The sequence below is a fragment of the Pseudophryne corroboree genome, chromosome 12, assembly GCF_028390025.1.
Source record: "Pseudophryne corroboree isolate aPseCor3 chromosome 12, aPseCor3.hap2, whole genome shotgun sequence".
In the NCBI taxonomy this organism is placed as follows: Eukaryota; Metazoa; Chordata; class Amphibia; order Anura; family Myobatrachidae; genus Pseudophryne; species Pseudophryne corroboree.
In genome coordinates, this window is record NC_086455.1 from 19948541 (window position 1) to 19972751 (window position 24211).

A 24211-nucleotide genomic window follows, 5' to 3' on the forward strand; every position below is an offset into this window, starting at 1 on the left:
AGAAGAGTCTCCGCTTGTTGTAGGCCGTTGTATATGGCCCTTAATTCCAGCACGTTGATGTGTAGACAAGTCTCCTGGCTTGACCACATTTCCTGAAAATTTCTTCCTTGTGTGACTGCTCCCCATCCTCGGAGGCTCGCGTCCGTGGTCACTAGAACCCAGTCCTGAATGCCGAACCTGCGACCCTATCGAAGGTGAGCACTCTGCAGCCACCACAGGAGAGACACCTTGGCCCTGGGGGACAGGCTTATTTTCTGATGTATTTGTAGATGGGACCCTGACCACTTGTCCAGAAGGTCCCACTGAAACGTTCTCGCATGGAACCTGCCGAACGGGATGGCCTCGTAAGCCGCCACCATCTTTCCCAATACTCGAGTGCATTGATGAACTGACACACTTTGGTTTTAGCAGGTCCCTGACCATGTTCTGGAGTTCCTGGGCTTTTTCCGTTGGGATAAAAACCCTCTTCTTTTCGGTGTCCAGAACCATGCCCAAAAATAACAGCCGAGTCGTCGGAACCAACTGCGACTTTGGTAGATTTAGAATCCAGCCGTGTTGTTGTAGCACTCTCAGGGAGAGTGACACGCTTTTCAGTAACAGATCTCTCGATCTCGCTTTTATCAGGAGATCGTCCAAGTATGGGATAATTGTGACTCCTTGCTTGCGCAGGAGCACCATCATTTCCGCCATTACCTTGGTGAAAATCCTCGGGGCCGTGGAAAGCCCAAATGGCAACGTCTGAAACTGATAATGACAATCCTGTACAGCGAATCTCAGGTACGCCTGATGAGGCGGATATATGGGGACATGAAGGTATGCATCCTTTATGTCTAGCGACACCATAAAATTCCCCCCCTTCCAGGCTGGAGATCACTGACCGGAGATTCCATCTTGAACTTGAACCTTTTCAAATATAGGTTCAGGGATTTTAGATTCAGAATCGGTCTGACCGAGCCATTATGCTTCGGGACCACAAATAGGGTTGAATAAAACCCCTTCCCCTGTTGCATTAGGGAAACCTTGATAATCACTTGCTGTTGACACAGCTTTTGTATGGCAGCTGAAACTATTTCCCTCTCTGGGAGAGAAGCTGGCAAAGCAGATTTGAAAAATCGGCGAGGAGGCACTTCTTCCAACTCCAGTTTGTAGTCTTGGGATACAATTTAGATCGCCCAAGGATCCAAATCCGACTGAACCCAGACCTGGCTGAATAGTCGAAGACGTGCCCCCACCGGTGCGGCCTCCCGCAGCGGAGCCCCAGCGTCATGCGGTGGATTATGTAGAGGCCGTGGAGGACTTTTGTTCTTGGGAACTAGCCATAGCAGGCGTTCTTTTCCCTCTACCGACCCTTTCTGAACTTATGCGACCGAAAGGACTGCATCTGATATCGAGGTGTTTTCTTTTGCTGTGGGGGAACGTAAGGCAAAAAAGAAGACCTACCCGCGGTAGCTGTGGAAACCAGGTCCGCGAGTACCTCCCCAAATAAAACCTCACCCTTGTAAGGTAAAGTCTCCATATGTCTCTTTGAATCGGCATCACCTGTCCATTGGCGGGTCCACAGGGACCTTCTAGCAGAAACTGCCATGGCATTGGCTCTTGAACCCAACAGCCCAATATCTCTCGCAGCCTCTCTCATATATAACGCTGCGTCTTTAATGTGATCCAAGGTCAACAAAATGCTATCTTTATCTATGGTGTCAATGTCAGATGACAAGTTATCTGCCCACGCTGCAATTGCGCTACCCACCCATGCCGACGCTACTGCTGGTCTTAGCAGGGCAACCGTATGTGTATAAATAGATTTTAAGGTAGTTTCCTGTCTGCGATCAGCAGGATCCTTGAGGGCTGCAGTGTCTGGAGACGGTAGCGCCACCTTTTTGGACAAGCGCGTCAAAGCCTTGTCCACCGTGGGAGAGGATTCCCACCGTAACCTGTCCTGTGAGGGGAAAGGATACGCCATAATAATTCTCTTGGGAATCTGCAGTTTCTTCTCTGGAGTTTCCCAAGCTTTTTCAAATAAAGCGTTCAGCTCATGAGATGGGGGAAAAGTTACCTCAGGTTTCTTTTCCTTAAACATGCATACCCTCGTGTCAGGGACAGAGGGGTCCTCTGTGATATGCAACACATTTTATTGCAACAATCATATATTGAAAACTCTTGGCCACCCCCTTGGGTGCAACCTTGCATCATCATAGTCGACACTGGAGTCGAAATCCGTGTCGGTATCAGTGTCTGCTATCTGGGAAAGGGGACGTTTTTTGCTTTGTCCAATCTTTTATGTAATAAAGTCACATTGGCATTTAAAACATTCCACATACCCAACCAATCAGGTGTCGGCGGCGCCGACGGAGACAACACAATCATCTGCTCCGCCTCCTCCCTAGACGAGCCTTCCGCTTCAGACATGCCGACACACGTGCTGACACCCGCACACACACACTGGGATATACAAATATGGGAACAGCCCCCCAATAAGGCCCTTTGGAGAGACAGACAGAGAGTATGCCAGCACACATCCAGCGCCACTGGACACCGGAAACAAGTCCCAGTCTGCACAGCGCTTTTATATAGATTTATTATACACTCTTTTTGCGCCAAATAAATGTCCCCCCCCCCCCCCTCTTTTTTGCCCTCTGTACTTGGTTCAGCAGGGGAGAGTCCGGGAGCAGCTTCTCTGCAGCTTGCTGTGAAGAAAATGGCGCTGGTTAGTGCTGGAGGATCAAGCTCCGCCCCCTCGACGGCGGGCTTCGGTCCCGCTCAATTTTTTTATACTGGCGGGGGTTTTATAATATACTGCCTCCGCAGTATCTGATATCTATGCCAGTGTCCTCTGAGGTAATAATTGCTGCCCAGGGCACCCCCCCTGCGCCCTGCACCCTTGCTGTGCCTTATGTGTGAGTGTGAGTGTGGGAGCAATGGCGCCTGTGAAGTCTTCTTTCTTCTTATACTCACCCGGCTTCTATCTTCCGGCTCTGTGAGGAGGACGGCGGCGCGGCTCCGGGACGAACAGCGAGGACGACACCTGTGTTCCGACCCTCTGGAGTTAATGGTATCCAGTAGCCTAAGAAGCAGAGCCTATCAGTTAAGTAGGTCTGCTTCTCTCCCCTCAGTCCCACCATGCAGGGAGCCTGTTGCCAGCAGTGCTCCCTGAAAATAAAAAACCTAACAAAAGTCTTTTCAGAGAAACTCAGTAGATCTCCCCTGCAGTGCATCCAGTCTCCTCTGGGCACAGGATCTAACTGAGGTCTGGAGAAGGGGCATAGAGGGAGGAGCCAGTTCACACCCATCTAAAGTCTTAGAGTGCCCATGTCTCCAGCGGAGCCCGTCTATACCCCATGGTCCTTACGGAGTCCCCAGCATCCTCTAGGACGTAAGAGAAATAGGATCTTAATTACCTACCGGTAAATCCTTTTCTCGCAGTCCATAAGGGATATTGGGGTAATCTAGTACGATGGGAGTATACACGGGGTCCAAAGGAGCCGGTGCATTTTAAATTTCATCTGGGTGTGCTGGTTCCTCCCCTCTGTGCCCCCTCCCACAGACAGACAGTTATTAGGTAAAATAGTGCCCGAATGAGAAAGGACATACTCGAGGGAAGGAACATAACAAGATTTACACACCAACATAAAACAACCAGTAACGGCTGGTAACAAGACAGCAACAGCTGAACAGGTAACCATAGAAGCGATGACCTGCAGAAAAGTCAACGCACTGAGGCGGGCGCACAATATTCCTTATGGACTACGAGAAAAGGATTTATCGGTAGATAATTAAAAACGAGATTTATGGTAAGAACTTACCTTTGTTAAATCTCTTTCTGCGAGGTACACTGGGCTCCACAAGGATAGACATTGGGGTGTAGAGTAGGATCTTGATCCGAGGCACCAACAGGCTCAAAGCTTTGGCTGTTCCTCTATAACCCCGCCTCCCTGCACAGGAGCTCAGTTTTTAGTTAACCAGCCCAATGCAGTAGCAGGAAGAGAGACGACAAAGGTTAGTAGCCACATACACCACACTCTCACGACAGGAGAAGTGTCAGCGGCTAATGCCATACCAACCCAAAGAAGCCAAGTGCGTCAGGGTGGGCGCCTTGTGGAGCCCAGTGTACCTCGCAGAAAGATTTACCAAAGGTAAGTTCTTACCATAAATCTCGTTTTCTGCTGCGGGGTACACTGGGCTCCCACAAGGAATGGACAATGGGGTTGCATGTGAAGCAGCCCTTGCAAGAAGGTCTGAACTTCTAGCAACACAGCCAATTTCTTCTGGAAGAAAATTGAGAGAGCTGAAATCTGGACCTTAATGGTACCCAGACGTAAGGCCTTATCCACACCAGCCTGTAGGAAACGTCCCAAGTGGAACTCCGCAGGCGGATACGTGCGCTCCTCACACCAAGAGACATATCTTTTCTAGATATGATGGTGTTTTGACGTCACAGATTTCATGGCCTGAAACATGGTAGCAATAACCGTTTTGGAAAAGCTAGGATGTTCCGCTCAACCTTCATGCTGTCAAATGAAGCCGTCGTAAGTCTAGGTAGACGAACAGACCTTGTTGAAGAAGATCTCTTCTCAGTGGCCGAGGCCAAGTGTCTTCGATACTCCATGTCCAGAAGATCCGCATAGCATGCCCTCCGAGGCCAAACTGGGCAATCAGAATTGCCTGGACTCCTTGATTCCTGATTAGCTTGAGCACCCTTGGGAGCAATGGAATCGGAGGAACCAGGTAGACCAGCCGGTAAGGCCAAGGCGACGTCAATGCATCCACTGCCCTCACCTGAGGGCCCTGGTTCGTGAGCAGTACCAACAAAGCTTCTTGTTGAGTCGAGAACCCATCATGTCTATTTGTGGGCAACCCCACCAGTCAATGATTTGCTGAAACACCCGATGGTGAAGCCCCCACTCTCCTCGGGTGGAGATTGTGACGACTCAAGAAGTCCGCTTCCCAGTTGTCCACATTAGGAATGACGATTGCGGACAGTGCTCTTGCATTTCTATCTGTCCAGAGTAATATCTTTGACACCTCTCGCATGAAGGCCCTGCTTTTTGTCCCTCCTTGTCGACTGATGTACGCCACTGCTGTGGCGTTGTCTGACTGTACCTGGATCGCGTGATCCGAGTAGAGGAGAGGCTTGAAGCAGAGCACTGTAGATCGCCCGAAGTTCGAAAGTTGATCCAAAGGACGGCTTTGTGGGCTGACCACCTGCCTGGAATTGAGCCCCTTGGGTGACCGCTCCCCATCCTCCCATCCGTCGTGAGAAGGATCCAAGCCTGAAATCCGAAACTTCGGCTTTCCAGGAGATTGGGAGACTGCAGCCATCACAGGAGAGAAATCCTGGCCTGAGGTGACAGCTGTTTCATGCGGTGCATCTGAAGATGTGATCTGGACCACTTGGCTCAGTAGATCCAATTGAAATGTTCTGGCATGGAAACTCCCATATTGATCGCCTCGTATGAGGCGACCATCTTCACCAACAATCTTATGCAAAGATGGATAGTTGAGCAGGTCGGAGAACCATGCAGCCCACAAACCCGCGGTCCCCAACAGAAGATCTCTAGATCTGGATACAAGAGATCAGGAAGCCCCTCAGAGTAGTGGTGTTGAAGCTGGCAAGTTCCTTTGTGAGCAGGGATTGTAGAAGAACAAGCACTTAACGCGTTTCTGACTCAATAGTCCTTCGTCAGGTTGGGGACCGCGGGTTTGTGGGCAGCATGCTGAGCTGCTGCACCTTCCTTTGGATTGTCATACCATGCCTTTGAATCATTTATGTCTGTAAGTGCATCTTGTATTAAATGTGTGTTTTTTCCAAAAACTATTGCACTATATTCCTTTTACTTGCGCTCCTTCATACTATGCGGAGGCAAGTATATTCTGTCTTACAGATTTAAGCATCTTTCATGTTAAAGACGCATCTGAAAGTTCTCATTCTGCACCAGTGGAACCATCTTCGAAATGCAGATTTACATTCGTGTGTTTGTAAGTGCATCAGTTGCATAAATTCAATCAATTGAAAAAGGATCACCGCACTATATATTTCTTTTTGTTTTTGACCCCACCACCAATAACCATTGTGTGGAGGTGGTCACCTTTCTTTAGGTTGATTACAGAAACGGTGGATCATCATTATTGTGAATATCTAGGGTGATTATTGTCTTATTACCTTTTATGACACATGGGAGAATAATTTGTCCTTTGAGCGCCACATGTGTGTGTGTGTGTGTAACGTTTTCTCTATATTAAACGTGACCCTAGCAAAGCCTCTTAAATACCGGATGATCTGGGAGCTATAAAAGGGTGCAAAGTCCATACATACATAAAGCTAACGCAGTGGTTATTTCAATGCTGAACTTTTCATTATATCCTCGATATGGATGGACTATAAAACTTTTAAACGTTCAATCAGTCCACATGGTAAAATAACCCACACGTGGAGCCTGCTTTATTGAGTTCCTCTTAAATCAAAGAGCCTTACAATATAAATCAAAGCTGGATACAATGTTTAAAAGAATGTCCTAGGGTGTCATTTATTTGTTGCTAATATAAATTTAAGCTACAATTGTTTCTATTATAGAGATCATAACATCAGTCACTTCTTAAAGTATCAGGATATTTGGTTGATTTATAATTATGCTGAATATATATATATATTTTTTAAATAAATTGTACTAATACTTTCCATGACAGCGCTTCTCTGTGTTTTTTTACTATTTACTTTTTTTTTTTGAGGTTCAGCACCTCAAATTGTGAAGCTGCAGTCAGTGATGAGTATTGTAGAATTATTATGGTCTCATAGCCCGTACACTAGCGCCCACTGTCATCTTCTTTTCGTGTGTATTTGTCTCAACCCTGAAGAGCCAGTCCCCAGAAAAGGGGTGAGATTCCACACTGCCCTTGGACTCTGCGTCTGCTATCCATTGACGCAACCACAAGGCTCTGCGTGCCGACACTGCCATGCCAGAGATCCTAGCATTAATATTGCCCATCTCCTTGAGCGAGTCACACAGGACGTGTGCAGTGTCCTTCAGGAGAGTCACCATAGTGACTAGAGGCATATTCCCGGAGAGGCCCTCCTATATTTGAGAAGCCCACGTGTGAATGGCATGGGTCATCCAGCAACCCGCTATGACCGGCCTTTGCGATAATAGGATTTTGGTACTTACCAGGTAAATCCTTTTCTTTGAATCCATAGGGGGCACTGGAGTACTCTTGGGATATGGACGGCGTAGCAGAACAAAGGCACTGAATATTTAAATTTAGAACTCTCCACCCCTCCATATCCCAGAGTACCTCAGTGTACGAACCCAGTGTTTTTACTGAGCGAACTACTATAGAGAGGTTGACAATGGAGAATTCCTATAATATAACGGACAACAACAAAGTTGACCCATAATGTTAATGTCAACTAAACAGTTGACAGCATAACCGATAGACCTTTATAGTTTGAACCAATCGGTGAAAATGTGTTACCATAAGCTCCTTTGAGCTTAATACAAACCAGGTAAAACGTGTTACCCTAAGCTCCTCTGAGCTTAAAAAAACCCAGGTAAAACTGCTCTGGGTGGGCGTCCAGTGCCCCCTATGGATTCAAAGAAAAGGATTTACCTGGTAAGTACCAAAATCCTATTTTCTTTTTCATCCACTAGGGGTCACTGGAGTACTCTTGGGACGTACCAAAGCTTCCCTCGTGGGCGGGAGAGCTGTTTGACACTTGTAACAGTAGGCAGCCAAAGCTAGATGCTGATGCCGCAACCATTCATAACGTGTAAACGTGCACAAACGTGGTGCACTGAAGGCTATGTAGCCGCGTCGTAGACGCTCCACGACCCGCTGGGTCTGACATTCCCACAGAACCTGTGGGATGAGCTATTACTGACGTAGGCGATTGTAACTTAGCCTTAAAGTAAGCCTGACTTGTAGTCATTATTATCCAACTGGATAATGTCTGCTGAGAAACTGGCTAACCCCAGTTGGCAGCATCCTAGAGAACAAACAACGTATCCGTATCACGTACTGTAGACGTTCGGGACATATATAAACGCGTAATGCGTGTACCACATTCAGAATTCTAGAATGTGCTGTCAACACAGGAACCACTATTGGTATATTGATGTGAAGAATAAGAAAGCGGAATTCGTCCGAAGATCTGCTTTGTCATGAGAAAACTCAAATACGGTGGCTTGGAATACAAGGCACCCAAATATGAAACCAAAACCCTTGCCGAAGCGAAGGCTAGAAGAAAAATGTTTTCCCAAGTGAGAAACTTAATCCCCATTTGTTGTAAGGGTTCAAAATATGAAAACTGTAAGAAATCTGAACCCAACCTCAAGTCACCTGGCGCTGTAGGTGGGATAAATGGAGGCTGCACTTTGATGACACCTTGTAGAAAGGTGTGTACAGACGCAATAGAGTCAAACGTCTTTGAAAATAAGTTGACCACACAGATACCTGCACCCTCAGTGCAGATAAACGCAGTTCTCCATCCCACCCCGTTTGTAAAATAACAGAATACGGGTAACTTGAAAGATGATGTCGGAAACTTCCGAGCTTTACCACCTATATAAGCACACCAAATTTTGTAATAATGAGCTGCCTTAAGCGGCTTAGTAGCTCGTAACATGGTTGGTATAACCGATACTGTAATGCCCTATTTCTTTTCTTAAGAGGGCGGTCTGAACCCCCACCCCTTCAACCGCAGCTGCGGTACATAGGTAATAGGTACATAGGTAACTATGGGTAAAAGAACGTTCCCTGTTGTAACAGGTTGGACGTATTATGAGCTGGCCAAGATCGTGTGCAAGTATTCCTTGGAGATTCGAGAAGCAAGCTCTCCGAAACCCATGAGATATCACTAGTATGACTGTGACGAACTGTCTTATGATCCGTTTTGGCAACGGAGAGAGCAGCGGAAAAAAGGTGGAGCCAGATACACGATGCTGAATGACCACACGAATGTGAGAGACTCCACCGCCACTGCCCTTGTGATCTGTCGTTTTGTACACATACTGAGCTTTTGTAATTGTGGCGAGATGCCATCATGTATACCTGAGGGTAACCCCTTCTGTGGGCTCACATATGAAACACCTCTGGATTTAATGTCCAGTTTTCAGGATATAAATCCTGACGGGTGAGATCATCTGTCTAACAGATGTCCACTCGCGGAATGAACCCCGTTGACATCATCACATAATGGTGTTCTGGGCAATTGAGGATTCGAGCTACCTGCCGCATTGCCATGCGGCTTCTTGGTTCTCCCTGGTTGTTGTGTATGCAACTCCCGTTGCGTTGTCTGACTGCCCTTGGTCAGACTGAAAGCGAAGCATGTAGTGCATTGTAAATTGCACGGAGTTCCAGGACATTTATCGACAGCAATCTGTCGTGATCCGTTTTAGAACCTCTGTCGCTGATCTTTTTTTTTTTTAACTACAACTCCTGAACCTCTGAGACTCTCGTCCAGAGTATATACACCCTCGGCCCTCTGTGGGAAACGCGAGTGAAGGGCGGCGAACTAAAGCGCTTTGAAAACACATCATTATTCTTAACAGGCGAATACACCAATGTACCGCTAGTGTGCGTGGCTTTTGCACTAATTACTAGATGTACATTTGTTCTTGCTGGTGTAGTAGGTAAATGTCTTTGATTTACCGTATTTATATTCTTACCTAGGAATTGACGTCGTTCAGACGGAATTCGATGCGATTGTTTTTGAACTTGACCTGCCACCGCAGTATACATTAGTAGCGCAAGTTAGAGGAACTCTGTTGAGACAGAGTTCTTATGAGCAGATCGTCTAAGTATGGAACGATTGTCACTGTCAGGACTCTGAGATGAGCTATCATCACCAACATCACTTTGGTAAATACCCGAGGCGTTGACAAGAAGCCAAACGGTAGACCTGAAATGGTTAATGGTTGTGGCGTTTTGCAAACGCTAGAACCTGTGATGACCAAACCGGAATGGGTAAATACGCATTGTGAAAATCAAGTGCAATTATGCAATTTTGTGGCTCCAAATATGCAAATACTAACCGCAGAAAATCCATTTTCAAACTGCAGTAAGTGACTTGCTGATTGAGACTGCGACGGAGCTGTCTGGTTTTGTTACCCCAAACAGAGGGGAATAAGTAACCCTGACTCTGTTGGTGTACTACTGCCTGGTTATAAAGACAGCTGAAAACCAGCAGAGACTAAATGGCAACCTGCCAAACCGTTCGACAGAGGCAGTCTTGTCCTTTAATCTGTAAATAGCTGAGACATCCATGAGTTGATGTCTGGAAACGCAAATGTAACGTGTAAAGACGCGCTTCCACAATTGGAACATGGAGATGGCCTAAGAGGTCGTCAAGCCACTGGCTTGCTGACTGTAGCGTCCTGTCGTTACAAGGCGTGACTGTTTTGTACCACCGCCTTGAAAAAACTGAAGTCTAAAGGGATTAAACGCCGGCACAAGTATCTCCGTTTTGATACTGGATGCGGTAATGGCTGAATATCAAATTTAGGACCAAACAAGCTCTGGCCTTGTCGCGCTTAAACTAGCGACGATGAAAAGTGAGAATCGAAGTAACCGGCGTTAGCAGAAGCTTTACAGATATACTCTGCAGCTTCTTTTAACAGTTCATTGTTTCCATACATAGTCTAGTGACCCAAATGTATCTTGGGTCTTTATAATGTTTGACACAGACGCATTTACCAATGGCGGATCGCGTCTTAAATAGTGGTTAGAGTCTACTCAGTCTCTGTAAAAATGGAGACATTGACTCACTGGGATTTAGCAATGTATGGTTGTCAAAAACCCCGCACTATCTGAGTGCTGGACTAATGTACCCTTCTCACTCGTAGTTATCGGTGTGAGATTTGACATAGAATCGTGCATTAAAATTATAAGACCAGTTAAATAAACACCCTGGTACCCAAAGGGAAATTGGCCCTTTGGAAAGACTGTCCTTCGTTAGTGCTGGTGGAGTAACTTCCGAGACTCCGATTACCGCTCTTTTAATTTGAATTGCCAATGCTTAACATAGGATCTTTAAAATTATTTTTTAGTCTGCGCTAGAGCCTTACTCGCTATGCAGACAGACACCACAATAGTCAACGGACAGACACTTGCACGACTTATTGAAGTTATTATCATATATATATTTTATTGCTGAAAAGCATATTTATATGAAACTCATGGTTGTTTCTCTCAACGGAAATCTGTAGTAAAAAGCGAAAGATTTATTCGATCTGAAGAGAAACCAGAGTATTCTTTATGTGAAAAGCAATTCACATGGGCATGTGAAACCCGAACCAAATTCCCACTAACACCCCTGCGCCTCTGGTGGCTTAGAGATGTAGGGCAGGAATGTTCCAGAATTACAAACTGGAAAAAAAACAGGACGCATGTTAAAATGGCCCCTTTGCCATGCTGACTGTGATAATCACCGAACAAGTTACAATTGTTCAGTGTTAATATAGCCTATTATACAGTATAATCACAGTATGGGTACAACACATGCTCTATGAATGTATATATATATATATATATATATATATATATATATATATATATATATATATATATATATATATATATATATATATATATATATATATATATATATATATATATATAGGCTCAATAGCCTATGATAATTACAGACATTAATATAGGCTCAATAGCCTATTTGATCATCACAGATATTAATATATAGGCTCAATAGCCTATTATACAGTGATAATCACATACATTAATATAGGCTCAATAGCCTATTATACAGTGATAATCACAGATATTAATATATAGGCTCAATAGCCTATTATACATGATAATCATTAATATAGGTCTGATATCACAGGACAGGTTATAATACATGTCTGCATTATTTACTGTCACATCTAGCTGCATATATAACTGCTGTTTATATATGTATTTAACATACCCTTTCCGCAGTGAGCCGCCCGATTCCACCGCCCCCCTTCCCCCCTGTAACGCTGTGTCTTCTCAGGAACAGCCGGGAAGACTTGCAGGGAGGCTGGCATCTGCGGTGCTGGGCGGCCGGACGGAGCAGCGGCCCGGTTGTCACCCTGTTAACGCTGTTAGTGAGCGTCTGCGGGTGGATGTGCTGGTCGGCCGGACGGAGCGGCTGGGACGGGCGGACGTAGCGCTGCCGTCTGGAGCGAGTCTCCGACGTAGCGGCTGGGCGCTGTGGCGGGCGGTGCGTGGAAGCGGCATTCACTGTGACCCACCTAGCGGGGCGGCCGCCTGCGCTGACCGCCCCGTTCCCCAGCTTACCTTTCTCCTATTCAAGGCTGCGACGGGGCTTCTCTGTGTAAGCTCCGTCCAGCTTTCAAGTCATCTTGTTCCTGGCTGCGACGGGGCTTCTTCTGTAAGCTCCGTCCAGCTTGTTCCTCTTGCTGGCTGTGACGGGGCTTCTTTATGTAAGCTCCGTCCAGCTCTTTGATAACTTCTTGCTGGCTGTGACGGGGCTTCTTTATGTAAGCTCCGTCCAGCTCTTTGATCATTTCTTCCTGGCTGTGACGGGGCTTCTTTCTGTAAGCTCCGTCTAGCTGTTGCAGGAGACAGTGGGCTGCCTGTGGCTGTGAGGGTGCTCTTTGTGAGGACCGACACGCCATGCGCTGCCTTGCAGCGGCACCATCCCGGACCCATGTTTTTCCAGAAACTGGGAAGGGATGTGCTAAGTGTAAAATTAAAATTTAAAAAAGTCAAAATGAAAAATTAATAAAATCTTCCATCCAAGTGTGGGAATCCCACAAGCCGATGTTAGTGCTTTGAGCACAGAAAAAACACTGGGTTCGTACACTGAGGTACTCTGGGATATGGAGGGGTGGAGAGTTCTAAATTTAAATATTCAGTGCCTTTGTTCTGCTACGCCGTCCATATCCCAAGAGTACTCCAGTGACCCCTAGTGGATGAAAAAGAAAAACCTGCTGCCGTGTAGATAGACTTTAGTGTAGTCTATTTTTCTGTCCCCATGGTCCTTTATGGTAAAGGAGCCCAGGGCAGGCAGCACCGCCTTTTTAGACAGTCGAGAGACTGATACGTCAACCCCCGGGGGTTCTTCCCAGAATTTTCTACCTTCAGGAGCAAATGGGAAAGTGTGCAAAAATCTTTTTGACACTTGCTAACTTAAACAGGTCATCTAACTCTGTAGAATCAGGGAAAGTGACAATAGTTTTGTTCTGTGTAAAGAAAAACGACTGCTGTGATGCAGTGTCCTCTAGAGGGAGTTTTAACACGTCCCGTATAGCCAGAATGAGGGGTTCAATACCCCGAGCAGAAGTGGAGTCTTCACTAACGGGATCCAGGTCATCCCCATCCTCCTGTATCTCATCATCTGAATCGGAGAGTCGAGCAGGTAAACCACGCTCACGCTTGTGTGGTCCTGCGTTAGAGAGGGGGGCGCGGTGTAACATCTGCCCTGGCAGCTAGATCTGCAGCAGCATGCTGCAGTAGCTGAGTCTTTTGAGCATTACCAGTGAGTTGTGATGACATATCAATCATCACAGTTTTAATGGCACCTAGCCAGGAGGGCTCTTGACCCTCTCCCCCAGCCCCCTCACCGAGTCGTGAAGATTGGCTGCATTGTTCACATGACACAGAATCAGATGATAAGGGAGATATTCTGGTGTGGCATACACTGCATAGATTGTGTATACCCATGTTCACAGTAAAGCACAATTACATACACAGACAAGTAAACTCAGCAAGCCTGCCCTTACTGTATGTGAGAGGGAGATAGAGAGAAGACCAGCACACCCCAGTGAGGCTGTAAGTTGTTATATCACCGTGAAACACCTAGGATTACTGTCCTTCATAGTACAATAGCGGCTCTCCCCCTTTGCTACACCCTGTACCAGTTTTGCAGCGTTTTCTGAGTGTCAGGATGAGCTGTGTGAGCCTGCTGCGGTAAGCAGAGGAAGGCGCCAAAAATAAGAATTTACTTACCGATAATTCTATTTCTCGTAGTCCGTAGTGGATGCTGGGGACTCCGTCAGGACCATGGGGATTAGCGGGCTCCGCAGGAGACAGGGCACATCTAAAAAAGCTTTTTAGGTCACATGGTGTGTACTGGCTCCTCCCCCTATGACCCTCCTCCAAGCCTCAGTTAGGTACTGTGCCCGGACGAGCGTACACAATAAGGAAGGATCTTGAATCCCGGGTAAGACTCATACCAGCCACACCAATCACACCGTACAACTTGTGATCTGAACCCAGTTAACAGTATGATAACAAAACGAAGTAGCCTCCGAAAAGATGGCTCACAACAATAGTAATAACCCGATTTTTGTAACAATAACTATGTACAAGCATTGCAGACAATCCGCACTTGGGATGGGCGCCCAGCATCCACTACGGACTACGAGAAATAGAATTATCGGTAAGTAAATTCTTATTTTCTCTAACGTCCTAGTGGATGCTGGGGACTCCGTCAGGACCATGGGGATTATACCAAAGCTCCCAAACGGGCGGGAGAGTGCGGATGACTCTGCAGCACCGAATGAGAGAACTCCAGGTCCTCCGTAGCCAGAGTATCAAAATTTGTAAAATTTTACAAACGTGTTCTCCCCTGACCACGTAGCTGCTCGGCAAAGTTGTAATGCCGAGACTCCTCGGGCAGCCGCCCAGGATGAGCCCACCTTCCTTGTGGAATGGGCATCTACATATTTCGTCTGTGGCAGGCCTGCCACAGAATGTGCAAGCTGAATTGTACTACAAATCCAGCGTGCAATAGACTGCTTAGAAGCATGAGCACCCAGCTTGTTGGGTGTATACAGTATAAACAGCAAGTCAGACTTTCTGACTCCAGCCGTCCTAACTATATATATATATATTATATATATATATATATATATATATATATATATATATATATATATATATATATATATATATATATATATATATATATATATATATATATATATATATATATATATATATATATATATATATATATATATTTTTAGGGCCCTGACCACGTCTAGTAACTTGGAGTCCTCCAAGTCCCTAGTAGCCGCAGGCACCACAAGAGGTTGTTTCAGGTGAAAACGCTGACACCCCTTTATGAAGAAACTGGAGACGAGTCCCAGTTCTGTCCTGTTCAAATGGAAAATTTTAATATGGGCTTTTGTAAGACAAAGCCGCCCATTCTGACAATCGCCTGGCCGAGGCCAGGGCTAACAACATGGTCACTTCCCATGTGAGATATTTGTCAACAGCATGGTCACTTTCCATGTGAGATATTTCAAATCCACAGATTTGAGCGGTTCAAACCAATATGATTTTAAGAAATCCCAACACTATGTTGAGATCTCACGGTGCCCCTAGGGGCACAAAAAAGCTGTATATGCAATACATCCTTTACAATCTGGACTTCAGGAACTGAAGTCAATTCTTTCTGGAAGAAAATCTACAGGGCCGAAATTTAAATGTTAATGAACCCCAATTTGAGGTCCAAAACACTCCTGTTTTCAGGAAGTGTAGAAATCGACCTAGTTGAATTTCCGTCGTGGAGCCTTCCTGGCCTCACCCACGCAACATATTTTCACCACATGTGGTGATGACGTTGTGCGGTCACCTCCTTCCTGGCTTTGACCAGGGTAGGTATGACCTCTTATGGAATGCCTTTTCCCCTCAGGATCCGGCATTCAACCGCCATGCCGTCAAACGCAGCCGCGGTAAGTCTTGGAATAGACATGGTACTTGCTGAATCAAGTCCCTTCTTAGCTCCCCAGGCCCTTAGTCCTCTGTGAGCATTTCTTGAAGTTCCGGGTACCAAGTCCCTCTTGGCCAATCCGGAGCCACTAGTATAGTTCATACTCCTCTATGTCTTATAATTCTCAATACCCTGGTTATGAGAAACAGAGGAGGGAACACATACACAGACTGGTACACCCACGGTGTTACCAGAACATCCACAGCTATCGCCTGAAGGTCTCATGACCTGGCGGAATACCTGTCCCGTTTTTTGTTCGGGCGGGACGCCATCATGTCCACCTTTGGTCTTTGCCAACGGTCCACAATCATGTTGAAAAACTTCCCTATGAAGTTTCCACTCTCCCGGGTGGAGGTCATGCCTGCTGAGGAAGTCTGCTTCCCAGTCGTCCACTCCCGGAAAGAACACTGCTGACAGTGCTATCACATGATTTTCCGCCTAGCGAAAAATCCTTGCAGTTTCCACTGCCCTCCTGCTTCTTGTGCCGCCCTTCTGTTTACGTGGGCGTCTGCCGTGATGTTATCCCACTGGATCAATACCGGCTGACCTTGAAGCAGAGGTCTAGCTAAGTTTAGAGCATTATAAATTTGCTCTAAGCTTATTTATGCGGAGAGAATTCTCCAGACTTAATCACACTTCCCTGGAAATTTTTTCCTTGTGTGACTGTTCCCCAGCCTCTCAGGCTGGCCTCCGTGGTCACCGGCATCCAATCCTGAATGCCGAATCTGCGGCCCTCTAGAAGATGAGCACTCTGTAATCACCACAGGAGAGACACCCTTTTCCTTGGATATAGGGTTATCCGCTGATGCATCTGAGGATGCGATCCGGACCATTTGTCCAGCAGATCCCACTGAAGAGTTCTTGCGGGAAATCTGCCGAATGGAATTGCTTCGTAATAAGCCACCATTTTTACCAGGACTCTTGTGCAATGATGCACTGACACTTTTCCTGGTTTTAGGAGGATCCCGATTAGCTCGGATAACTCCCTGGTTTTCTCCACTGGGAGAAACACGTTTTTCTGGACTGTGTCCAGAATCTTCCCTAGGAACAGTAGACGTGTCGTCGGAAAAAGCTGCGATTTTGGAATATTTAGAATCCACTCGTGCTGTCGTAGAACTACTTAAGATAGTGCTACTCCGACCTCCAACTGTTCTCTGGACCTTGCCCTTATCAGGAAAGCGTCCATGTTTCTTTTAAGAAAAATCATCATTCCGGCCATTACCTTGGTAAAGACCCGGGGCGCCGTGGACAATCCAAACGGCAGCGTCTGATCTGATAGTGACAGTTCTGTACCAGGAACCTGAAGTACCCTTGGTGAGAAGGGCAAATTTGGACCTGTAGGTAAACGTCCCTGATATCCAGTGACATCATATCGTCCCCTTCTTCCTGGTTCGCTATCACTGCTCCGAGTGACTCCATCTTGATTTGAACGCTTGTATGTAAGTGTTCAAATATTTCAGATCTCACCGAGCCGGTTGGCTTCAGTACCACAATATAGTGTGGAATACTACCCCCTTCCTTGTTGTAAGAAGGGTACTTTGATTATCACCTGCTGGGAATACAGCCTGTGAATTGTGTGAGGGGGAGACGTCTCGAATTTCCAATGTACACCTGGGATATTACATGTAGGATCCCGGAGTTCCCTTGCGATTGTTGCTGAAACTCTTGAGATGACCCCCTACCGCACCTGAGTCCGCTTGTACGGCCCCAGCGTTATGCTGCGGACTTGGCAGAAGCCGTGAGGAGCTTCTGTTCCTGGGAATGAGCTGCTTGCTGCAGTCTTCTTCCCTTTCCTCTCCCCCTGGGCAGATATGACTGGCCTTCGCCCGCCTGCCCGTATGGGGACGAAAGGACTGAGACTGAAAAGACTGTGTCCTTTTCTGCCAATATGTGACTCGGGGTAACAAAAGGTGGATTTTTCAGCTGTTGCCATGGCCACCAGGTCCAATGGACCGCCCCTTTATACGGCAATACTTCCATATGCCGTCTGGAATCTGCCTCACCTGACCACTGTCGTGTCTTCGTCTGGCAGATATGTACATCACATTTACTCTTGATGCCAGAATGCAAATATGCCTCTGCGCATCACACATATATAGAAATGCATCCTTAAAATGCTCTATAGACAATAAAATCCTGTCCCTGTCAAGGGTATCAAAATTTTCAGTCAGGAAATCCGACCAAGCCCCCTCAGCGCTGCACATCCAGGCTGAGGCGATTGCTGGTCGTAGTATAACACCAGTATGTGTGTATATACTGTTATGATATTTTCCAGCTTCCTATCAGCTGGCTCCTTGAGGGCGGCCGTATCTGGAAACGGTAACGCCATGTTTTTTATAAGCGTGTGAGCGCCTTGTCCACCCTAAGGTGTGTTTTCCAACTCGCCCTTACTACTGGCGGGAAAAAGGGTATACCGCCCATAACTTTCTGTCGGAGGAACCCCACGTATCATCACACACTTCATTTAATTTATCTGATTCAGGCAAAACTACAAGTAGTTTATTCCCACCCTACAAAATACCCTTATTTGTGGTACTTGTGGTATCAGAAATACGTAACACCTCCTTCATTGCCCTTAACATGTAACTTGTGGCCCTAAAGGAAAACTACGTTTGTTTCTTCACCGTCGACACTGGGGTCAGTGTCCGTGTCAGTGTCTGTCGACCGACTGAGGTAAATGGGCGTTTTTACAAGCCCCTGACGGTGTCTGAGACGCCTGGACCGATACTAATTTGTCCGCCGGCTGTCTCATGTCGTCAACCGGCTTGCAGCGTGTTGACATTATCACGTAATTCCATAAGTAAGCCATCCATTCTGGTGTCGACTCCCTAGAGAGTGACATCACCATTACAGGCAATTTTCTCCGTCTCCTCACCAACATTTTCCTCATACATGTCGACACACACGTACCGACCTACAGCACACACATACAGGGAATGCTCTGATAGAGGACAGGACCCACTAGCCCTTTGGGGAGACAGAGGGAGAGTTTGCCAGCACACACCAAAAGCGCCATAATGTATATAACAACCCTAGAAGGTGTTGTTTCTATATATGGGCTCTTAATATATAATTATATCGCCAATTTATGCCCCCCTTCTCTTTAACCCTGTTTCTGTAGTGCAGGGGAGAGTGGGAGCCTTCCTCACCAGCGGAGCTGGTCAGGAAAATGGCGCCGAGTGCTGAGGAGAATAAGCTCCGCCCCTTTCACGGCGGGCTTTTCTCCCGGTTATTAGGAAAACTGGCCTGGGTTAAATACATACATATAGCCTTAATGGCTATATGTGATGTATTTATTTGCCTCTAAGGTAATCTATATTGCTGCCCAGGGCGCCCCCAGCGGGGAAGCAGCTCTGACACCTTGCAAGGCTGGTGTCCGCCCCCCCCCCCCCCCTCCCCTAACACCCACGGTGCAGGTATGCTGTTGCCCAAACAGCATACCGAAAATAGTAACGCTTGAAAAGAAACTGAAGAAATCTCTCTGGAGCTGCAGAGTTGTGCATCCTCTCCCGAGGGAACTTTTTTCTAAACTGCTTGTGGGAGGGGTCATAGAGAGGAGGGGACAGCACACCCAGTGAAGAAATGTAAAGTGCACCAGCTCCATTGGACCCTGTCTATACCCCATCGTACTAAGTCTCCCCAATATCCCGTATGGATGCTAGAGAAATTTCCTCAAATTAATCAGGAATAGAAAAAAAAAAAAATCAAAATAAAAAAAAATCAACCTTTCGCAAATTAACCCCATAGACTCAGTGAGGACATGAGCCTGTAGCTGGTCTGAGATGGCTCTTTTGCAGCAGTGATGGGGCACCTGCAAGTGTGCATGCATGACGACATGACACCAAAAGTGCGCACAGGGGCCCTCCGTTCGCAGAGCTGCATACCGATCCGCACATGGGTGGGATTATAAACATGTAGTTCTGTGCACGCAACAGCGGAGCAATTATGGCATAAGAAAGACCGTAACAAATAATACTCAGCATTACCTTTTCTATTCGCCATGTGTGCACGTTGAGAGTCTGTCATTGGCCGGCGACCATCTTTCGGTTGGTTTGTAGATGCCTAAGAGACAAGCACAACCTGTTACATACTGGAAAAGGGCAAGTGGCTGTGTTGTGCTAGACGGGTTTCCTAGAACCTATTCAGACTTGTGCTGAAGCAGTTAGTGAGCCCCTGCGTCTTACACACCAGCTATCTCCTACACAACTGTGACATTGCGGAGCCACTCTGTGATTAATAGTAACACACTGGTTCCTGGTGACATTCTGTATTCTCACTACATTGGCTCAGCCTATAAACAGCTGTCCTCACTCTATGAAGGAGATGGGTTACTGTTCCATCGCCAGAGAGCTAGAAAACATGGCCTGGTTTCCACTAAGAGCACGAGACTATGGGGTCAGCTCGCTATAGCAAAAATCAGCCACAGGCTGGTCAGCAAAGGGAGGGAAAGGGAGAGGAAGTACAACATGCCCTTTCCCCTTACTACACTCCGCCAGCACTATGCTAAAAAGCAACGGGGCTGATCCTAACACCCTGCGCTGCGGCAGGTAACAAGAATGGCACTAAGTAGCGGTGGTGTTGGTTCTCTTACGCTCCCAGTATCATTTATTACCCGTTTCTTATAGGGCGCAGCATATTCCATTGCTCTTTACATTTACAGTATAATTACAAAGCCCCCAAACTGCCAAGCCCATGAGGCCAGAACATTATAACCAACAACAAAACAAACACACAGAATTGTAAAAGAAATGTAATCAAATGAAAGACGACTCCTTATTTTCCACTTTATTACATAAAAAACTAAAAAGGGTTACGTTTCTTTAACCCTATTAATCTGGTGTAGTCCAATTTGCCTCCAAATTGTAAAAATTGACAAAGCCAGAAAACCCCCCCATAAAAAATGATTCACACAGGGGCTGAATCCAATTGCATGTGGGAAATTTAAAAAAACAACCCCCCCCCCCCCCCCCCCTTCCCTGTGGCCGCACCTTTTTTCTCACACCTCCAGAGCAGGTCTGATTTTTTCTAAAATCGTTATTTTTTTTTTAGCAAAAATCACCGAGACTTGCTCTAGGGCCACTCCCAGGAGTACTAATTAAGCAATTGAAAGTTTCCAACTGGCTTAATTACTCAGTAGTTACACAAATGCGGGATAGTCTTCTTACAGCGTTGGGAGCCAGTCCCCTGTGGCAGCGGTGAGTATTTGCAAGTGCATGAGTGCGTTGTGTGTGACCCACCCTTCCACTGCAAGCATAATCCCCCCTCCCCCCCGGAGCCAACTACATCTCCCAGCAGGCCCCTCCCCAGTGGCAAGATTGAGGGGAGACTACCAAGAGCCCAGGAGACCACCGGACAGGTAAGCATTGTGTGCGTGCGTGTGTGTGTGTGTAGGGGTTCACGCGACGCAGAGTTTTCATAGCTGAAACCAGAAACTTATTTCTTATAGGATACTGCAGGTATCTGATGCACCCACCCCTGTGGTAATACAAAATTGAGCACAAGGTTTTCTACCTCACTAAACCTCACGCCCAATTGGATTCCCCACTTGCTGTCTATAAATGAACGTTGCAAAATGGCTTTCACCAACCACCAATCACAGGCAAGTAGTCACTCATGGTCAGTCATATTATTGTAAAAAGATGAATGTATTTATTGTCTCAGTCATCAATGCTGGGGGACAATGGGTTGCAGGTTGGGACTGTGCAGCTGGCACTTAAACTGTAGCTTTAACACCCCCTGCAATCCCCAGAATGCTAGGTTTTTTGTTTTTGTTTTAAGCGTCTTCGTAGAAGGGGACGTTTTAGGGGGCTACTTGGCAGCCCTCTGTAGCTAGTTAGATTGATTTCTTCTCTTAATTTTCTTTTAAGCTTTACTTAGGTGACAGTGGGAGTGCAGTGACAGCTTGCTGGATTGCAGCCGCAGCGTCAGTCCCCCGATGACACTCCAGGTCTCCACAAAGACTGCCTGGACCTGGGTATGGTGCACACTTTCATCTTTGTAGAGGGTGCAGGGCAGCTGCGCGGCCCTGTATTCTTCCCCGGCAGGGCTTCCGTATCTAACTGCGACAGGCACTCATAAGACTCCGCAGAACCAGATTCTGTCTCTCCCCATTCAATCCAGTCACTGGTCGGGCGCCAATAGCTCCAGTTCAGAGACCGGTGGGTGGAGTAATTTTCCGATGCCCGAGTGATGGACATTTGCAGAGGTAAATGTCATTGACCCCCAAGGTGCGCCACCGCAGCATTTTTCGCCACTGCTCTTCCCCAGGATGCAGAGAAGAGAGTGATATTACATCAGGCTATCAATTCTATTCTTTTGGAAGGTGTTATTGCTCTAATTCGGGAGCAAGAATGAAAACCGGAACTCTACTCCAACCTATTTCTTGTCCATCAACTGGTCCTTTTTCGGCAGATTCCGAATCTCTGCACCTTAAACAGGCTTTGGGTGGATCATTTTAGGATGGAATCTTTCTGCTCTGTGATAGACGGCATGGAGGCAGACAAATATTTGGCCTCACTGGACGTCAGGGACACGTATCTTCACGTTCCTATTTGGTCAGGTCATCACTCACTACTCCGGTTCACAGTTAGATCTGCTTACTATCAGTTCCAGGCCCTGCCATTCTAGGATAGCCAAAGCCCTGCATGTTTTCACCAAGATCAAGCTGGTGATGGAGAGTCTGCTATGTAAAGAAGGTATTACAATCGTACCTTATTTAGATGATCTACTCGTGAAGGCCGATTCAGTTTCACAGTTGAAGGTACACTTAGATCGCACGGTACAGGATCTCCAGAATCACAGCTGAATCTTGAACTTTGAGAAGTTCCACTTGATTCCACCACAGTGCCTGCTGTTCCCGGGGGTGGATTTTGACAAATCTCTACAGCGCATATTCCTGTCACAGTCTAAAGCCTGGGACCTACAGAATTTAGTCATGACTTTAGTTGGAACAGCGTCCGTCAATCTTGCTGTGCATGAAGTTTTTGGGCACAATGGTCTCAAGATTCCAGACCATTCAGTATGCCAGGTTCAAATTGCGAGAATTCCAGTGCGAGTTTTTCAATTGGACAGGGTGCACGGAATCCATCTAGTCTCAGCTCCTTCTGTCCACTAGTACACGTCAAACCCTCTGGTGGTAGCTGGTTTCCAATCATCTGCTCCAGGAACAATCCTTGGTCACTCTGGATTAGGTAATTGTAACCACAGACGTGAGACTCCAAGGATGGGGAGCTGTGACAATACATATTCGGCTCCAAGGTCTTTGGTCACAGTTGGAGACAGCTCTGCCAATCAATGTGCTTGAACTCGGAGCCATCTTGCTGGGTCTCTTGGCAGCCCAGTCCAACCTTGCTGGCCGGTACGGTTTCAGTTGGACAATGCCACGGAGGTGGCATATGTAAATAATCAAGCAGGCACCAAGAACATGGAAGCAATGGAAGAGGCAGCCCAAATTATTTCCTGGACGGAGGCCTTTGTTCCATGAGACTTTCATGTGGGGGTATCGGTCTCTCCCGATCTTACTGTTCCCTAGGGTACTCAAGTGGATTAAACAACAACGGGTGACTAATCCTAGTGGCTCCAGATTGGCCGCTTAGGTCCGGCTACACAAATGTTCTCAAAATGTCTGAGTTCCAGGTGGCGTCTTCCACAGTGGCCAAATTTGCTGCCACAGGGTCCGTTTCTGCACGAGGATCTTCTTTGGTTGGCTTTAATGGCGCGGCTTTAGAGACAGAACTTTTAAAGGCTAAAGGTTTTTCTCTTTTAGTCCATACTATTTTGCAGGCACAGAAAATGATTTGGTCATGCAATTACCACAGGGTATGGAAGATTTACATCTTGTGGAGTGAAGAGCGGAGGGTTCATACAGATGGAGACACGCTAGTCGAGGCTCCGTCTGTGACCATTTCTCATCTTTCATGTGGACAGGATAGTTTTACGTATGATTCCTTTGTTCCAACCAAAGGTTGTTTCGTCTTTCCACTTGTTCCTGGGACCGGGATGATTTGGCTCTGCAAGCTGTAGTCCTGGCCCTGCGGATTTACCTAGACAAAACTTTGTCGCCTCTATACGTGTTCTTTATGACACTCAAAAACATGGGTTTGCCTACCACGAAGCAGACCATTGCATGGTGGATCAGTTGTCTAATTTCTCAGGCCTACTCTAGTGCGGGGAGACCAGCACCAGCCTGGGTTTCGGCGCATTCTACTAGAGCGGTGGAGACCTCAGCAGTGCGGCATGGAGCTTCCGATGAACAAGTCTGTCGGGTTGCTACCTGGTCCTCTGTCCACATGATTGATCGTTTTTCTGTTTTTGCCTCCAGCGACGCCCACTTTGGGCGAACAGTTCTTCAGTCAGGCATCCTGAGCATTCCTTTCCTTGGGAGCATCTGTTGAATGTCCCATGGTCCAGTGTCCCCCCGTCTTGAAGGAGAAAATTAGATTTTTGGGTACTTACCATTGAATCATTTTCCCTGAATCAGGCTGGGGGGACACTGCGTTC

At 46.8% G+C, this 24211-nt stretch overlaps 1 protein-coding gene and 1 non-coding gene across 2 annotated transcripts in view; both read right to left on the reverse strand.

Moving 5' to 3' along the window:
* The window catches only part of LOC134980361 (uncharacterized), a 118678-nt gene that overhangs the window by 35696 nt on the left and 58771 nt on the right, over positions 1-24211 (reverse strand). The window contains exon 13 of the mRNA XM_063947159.1: positions 19699-19774. Coding sequence (XP_063803229.1) covers positions 19699-19774 — 76 coding nt within the window. The remainder of the gene's footprint in view (positions 1-19698; positions 19775-24211) is intronic.
* Positions 11119-11239, reverse strand: LOC134981600 (U5 spliceosomal RNA). The gene has a single exon (XR_010190719.1). It is a non-coding gene; the product is annotated as a U5 spliceosomal RNA (small nuclear RNA).